This window comes from Halyomorpha halys, unplaced genomic scaffold (genome assembly GCF_000696795.3).
Source record: "Halyomorpha halys isolate HHAL.00 unplaced genomic scaffold, Hhal_1.1 Scaffold3.1, whole genome shotgun sequence".
Taxonomy (NCBI): Eukaryota; Metazoa; Arthropoda; class Insecta; order Hemiptera; family Pentatomidae; genus Halyomorpha; species Halyomorpha halys.
In genome coordinates, this window is record NW_027115249.1 from 918,624 (window position 1) to 924,644 (window position 6,021).

The following is a 6,021-nucleotide window of genomic DNA, read 5'->3' on the forward strand; positions in this document are numbered from 1 at the left end:
TGAGGATGGCTGAAATGGCCGAAACGTTGGATTGTTGAAATAAAAAGTGTTGAGACTAATAAGGATACAATTTTTGATTTATTTAATAAATAATTTCCTGTCTCAAGAAATTGAAATAATATACCATTGTTTTTCGTCTTATTAGTTTCTACCATTTCTGACAATCCTCCGACCCGCCTGAAAAGAAGATATTCTCGAGACCTTCTGATGTAGAAATGTTATTAAAGTGTTACCAATGGGTAGTTTCTCTACATGCCTCTATCATACTGTTATAGTCTTACATCAATCAAATTTACTAGATGTAATTTTATGTAAATACAGTTCTAAATGTCAATAAGTAAGTAAAGCCACAAAATAACTACAAAACATCAACAAATTTATTTATCGATTGTATTATCGAAATACATATATATGTATAGTATCCCTATGACATCAAACTATGTATTGCACGCAGTAACGCTACAGTTCACGCATCAGTCACGCCTGACCGTATTAACTGCACAACGCAGGTTGAGTGCCCTAATTGAATTACACTCACCACTACTGTGTTAACTAACAGCGTAACAGGAAGTAGTTGAGCACTATAATAGTGTTATAGAGTTCAGGAAGTGATTGTAGTGGACATTCCAATCAATCGAGTGTAGTAGGTCATAATCGATAGGCAATTATATCGCGCAACGGACAGATTTATTATCTTTATTTTTTTTTATTTTAAGGCATCAACCACATCGGGGTCATTATTTTTATTAATTTATTATTTAATTACCTATGCCGTGTACGGGGCTTCGGGGGTTCTAAGTCCGATTAGGGGCTCCCCGAAATTTATTCATCAATTCATGTATTTATATTATATATTTATATTAGGTATCTATATTATATATTTATATTTATTTGTATTATGTTCCCTATGTAACCGATCTAGCCCGAACCAGATATCACTCGTTCCATTACAAACTCTCTAACCACTCAAACCCCCTAGTTTCTAATCTTGCATCTTCTTCCATTCCTGACAATCCTCCGAGGCGCCTGAAAAGAAGATGGCCACGAGACCAGCTAATGTAAAATGTCATTAGAGTGCTATCAATGGGTAGTTTCTCTACACGTCTGTAACACTCCAATTTAACTTAGATCAGATTTACTAAATGTATAATAATGTACAGTTGGAAATAGGAATAAATAAATATTAAAAAAATTGTATTATGTATTTATGTATTTGTATTATGTATCTCTATCGGTTCCTCATGGGAACCGACTGAAAAAGTATACGCTATATTTAATTCAAACACTAGAAACCATCTGGACCCCCCGCCGTGGTATGCTAGATATGAATATCATAATTAATCATTGGAGTTCTTTTCCAACGGCATCGTGTTCACCAATTTACTATGCTATTATATATGAGGTGGCATGCAGGGATTATTAATTTTAAACTAAAGTCTTTGTTACATATTTTATATTTACAATTATATATACATTAGCAAGAATAATATTATGAGAGAGCATGGTAGACCTGTTTCCTTATACTTTAGTTATTATATTATGAATTGAGAAGTACCAGTTGGAATCTTTGATATTAATACTGACTCTTAGTTATTAATTCTATTATTACAATTCAAATTACAACGGAAAAGGTCTTTCTTGTTTTAATGTGCTTGTCAAACTTAGCTGTAGCAACTGAGCGGTCTTGTGTCATGCCGAGAAAAGAAATTACTTCAAGTTAAAAAATTCCAGCTGGTGCCTCTCATTACGTATCACCTAATTGAAATGTATAACTATTGAAAAAAATGGGAACGTGTGGTAAAAGTTTAAGGTAATGTTTTGAGTGAATCAAAAATACAAAAAGTTTAATTACAGTCAAGAAGATTGTTATATATTTTTTTAATAATGAGAAGATAGTTGACCGTAGATGATATATATGATGAGAAGATTGTTGGGTGTGGGGTCAATAAAAAACACAAAAAAGTTGAGAGAATTTATTTAATTGTGTCAACGTTTCGGCCAGAGTTTCTAGCCTTCATCATGGCTACTCCGAGGAAATTGTAAATCTAAGTCGGACTTGACTTAGATCAGGCATCAAGAGATAGCAATCTCCTAGGAGTAGCCACGATAAAGGCTAGAAACTCTGGCCGAAACGTTAGCACTATTAAATACATTATCTCAACTTTTTTGTGTTTTTTACTGACCGCACACCTAACAATCTTCTCATCATATACATTTGTACGTTTTTTTAAGTTTCGCCTTAAAAACATAATCATAAGATTCAAGATTACTACAAAAAGGACAATTACCTCATCTTGTTGTTGTTATGAGCTTTTCTAGTTTATAAGGAAACGCATTAAATTTCTTTAGGTTTGTTTATTGTGTTTATAGTACCTATTATGGTTTTAATTAAGGTATTAATGTAGTAGTAAAAAAGCCCAAGAGGAGAAAAAATTCAGTTATTTAACCTAAATTTTGTATTACTTAACGAGTTTGCCAAGTATAGGTAGGGGAATAAAAAATATTGGCTGTTTCAAAACGTTATTTTTTTTTTTTTTATTAGGAGCTCAATACCTTTAAACTACGAACAAAAAAAGATAATCTTAAAATACATAATTTAAAGAAAAGTAAATTTGATAAAATATGAGCCCTAATAGAGCTATTTACGTTATATAGTTTTCGAGATATAGCTTTTTTAATTGTAAAATTTGACAAAAAATGCACTGAATAATCAGTAGTCAGTTTATTTTGACAAATCTATATCTCAAAGAATATTCGACGTACAAATCTCTATTAGCTCTCAAATCAAAATTAGTTTAATGAGCTATAAAGTAGTTTATGATGTTTATCATCGTAGGAGTGGTAGTTTTTATAATATTTTCCAAAATAAATTCACAAAATATTAATTAATAGTTATCCGGATAAATTTTTTGAAAAGACACATCAATTTCGACTAGTAATTATACATAGTTTTCATTAAAGTAATACAAAATTGGGGTAAAATAACTGCCTATTTTTCACCCCGGCTCTTGTACTATTGGTCGATGCCAAGGGTACAGCAAGTTTCATCTAAAATTAACTTAGAGGAATTATCATATATATATTTTAATGAATACATCTACTGATGACCTATACAGCCCCAGAGTGGGAATGTCAAAGTTCATTTACTTGGACCAGCGGAAAATAAATATTGACTGACCCAGGTGGATTCGAATCCACAACGATCTGAACCATGTACTCTGGGATACTAGCTCCAATCTACCGGGTCATTCTATTTTCTTGTACAACAAATTTAAGAAAATAATTACGTTTTGATATAGTTGAAAAATGTGGTCTAAATTGTTAAAAAAATTTAGATTGTTTAATAATTGTAATTTATGACACAATTTTTAATATCTCCATAGGATGATTTTGTTTCAAATGAATAACAACAGATGAAAAGAATTCTCTAAATTCGAAAAACGTTCCACAGACTTGCTGATTCATAGGGAGTAGTTTTTGTATCGAAAAAAAACCTATTCTTGACTGAGACATTACGAATTCCGATCAGCACGACGCGCCGAAATACAAAAAGGAGAGGAATTGGCAATCAAACATCACTTCCCTCTTTTTTCATCAGTAAGTCCCAACAGTTTTACGAACGCGGCAATTTGAAGACAAGGGGAAATAGTAACAGCTATATTGTAACAACGGGTGTTACAAAAGAGCTTCTACTGTTTTATCAAATTATTAATATGTAGGCCAAGCGTTAATATTATTAATGATTAGAAGATAGTTGACTGTGCATATGTATAAGTAATAACTAATTTATTATCAATTTACACAATTTTGATCCTTTTTTCTCTCAACTTTTATTCTTTAAAATTCTACAACGTTTCGGCCCTCAGGCCATTCTAAAGGATACAACCTACAAAAAGTTTTTTATTTTTATAACAATTACATTATTTCCTTGACTACACACCGATTTCTTTGGCCATACCTTCAATATTGATGTCATTGTTTTTTTAAAATCTCAAAATTGCAGGCTAAGTAATAAGTAATAAGTAGTATTGGCGAAAATGCATTGAGTAATACTATATGAATATCGAAACTGTATATTATAATTTACTTATAAAAAACCCATGACCTCTTGCCCCACTGTATCCTTTAATAATATCCCACTTATTCCTGTCGAACAGATTCGTTAATTAGGAATTCATCTGGACAAACGACTGACATAAAATCCTCACACAAGACTGAAAAGACAGGAAACCGCTCGTCGATTCCGACTATTATCCAATCCTTACAGTCCAAAATCCTTAATGCTTCTTACTTTGTCACAAAATCAAGTCATCCAACAGGATCATCAATGTACCATATGTTGCCGATATGGCCAGAACCAGATACCAATCCTTCCATGATAAACTTCCCAACCACTCAAATCCACTTGTTTCTAACCTGGCTTCTCCTTCAATACTTATTACTACTATTAATTATACATAGTTTTAATTGAATTAATCAAAAATTCGGGTGAGATAACTGCCTTTTTTCTCCTCTTAGGCTCTTGTACTATGTGTTGGTACCTCACATTTATCTCCAAGAAACACATGAGTGCTTGCAGCCATGCTTTGCCGATCCAAAAAGGTAAGTGTTTTAAAGTAATAACTCCATTTTTGATGAAACCAATGATTAGATTTTGATAAACAACATCTAAGGAAACAAACAATCACTTGGGAATTGATGGGAAGTCTGTATTTTGATAGATACGATTGAAAATTCGGCGAAATCCTACGGTTAACTCAAGGCTATTTAGTGACAAACTTTTATTGTCCTTGTAAAAACACCTTCGCCATGATGGTATCTCTCAATTCACTCAGACCACTTCCCATAGCAAATGGTGTCTGGTTTTTTTTTTTTCATCAACATATTACAAAAACGTAAAATAAAAAATAAAATCAAATTAAAGGAATATGTAAATATAAAAATGATTAAACATAATAAGAAAAATAATATTCTTGTTGAATAGTCATGGTATCTTATATTTCACCCGGTCCAAATTAAGGAATAAAAAAAAACTTCTCGATGCTGGAGGATGCTGCCTTGACTTTAACCTAATTGGTCAGAGGGTCCTAGAAGATACCTCTCTGCGTGAGTTGGAGAAATGGTTCAAGTATCCTACAAGATACCAACAACTTTTTTAATTTTAAATTTTTTTCAATTTTGGTGGTAAATTTGTCTTATTCTAGGCCTAAATAAAGGACTTCTGCAAAAAATCGAAAAATTTGAAGTTGGGGCCAATTAAGGGTTAAAAGCTTTTGGATTAATATGGTTCAAAATATTTTTGATTAATATGAAATTAACTACAAAACAAAAAAATTAAGAATTCATTAGAAATCTCAAACGTGCTAAGGATGTGAGAAGACATGACAAAGTCCACAAGTGAAGTTAAAAGATCAGCCAAGGGATATAGAGAGGTCTCTAGTGCGGTGTTAAGACTTGGCAACTTTAAATGGACTTTGCAAAGTCAACCTTAGAACAAGCAGTTAAGTTTAAGTTACCTTCTTCTGCCTCAACTTGATGGCCAGCTTCAGCCTGTTGAGGTGCATCCTCTCGCCATGCTCGAAGGCGGGCCCCGTCGGGTCGTGGTTCAGAAGGACTTCCAGTTCGTACGAGCTTCGGGTGTGGTCCAGCAGTGCGGTCGCGAAGTCTTGGCATTGCTTTCGCAGTTCCTGAATGAATTCATTCATAATTATTGAATTAATAATTGTTCGTAATTATAACATCAATTATGATATAGTACTTATGAATTTGTAAATGCCTACATTTTAATAATATAAATGTATATGGTTTGTTATTATGTATTACAATTTTTTTTTTTTTAATTATTTATTTATTGTAATTTACAACTGTACAAAATAATATAGGGTTTTTTTTTTAAGCCCGATAGAACTTGAAATTGTAAAAAATTAAATTGTAATCAAAAATTTTTTTTTATTCGAAAGATCAATACGTGACATTAACATTTGAAAATGATTTCGGGCATATGGGCACCGCGGCTGTTCT

General features: G+C 32.2%; 1 protein-coding gene across 7 annotated transcripts in view; it reads right to left on the reverse strand.

Moving 5' to 3' along the window:
* Trpgamma (Transient receptor potential cation channel gamma) overlaps window positions 1–6,021 on the reverse strand; it is a 980,713-nt gene that overhangs the window by 64,093 nt on the left and 910,599 nt on the right. For all 7 annotated transcript variants that reach the window (XM_067052323.1, XM_067052322.1, XM_014426027.3 and 4 more), the window contains one exon: window positions 5,517–5,687. In XM_067052323.1, coding sequence (XP_066908424.1) covers window positions 5,517–5,687 — 171 coding nt within the window. The remainder of the gene's footprint in view (window positions 1–5,516; window positions 5,688–6,021) is intronic.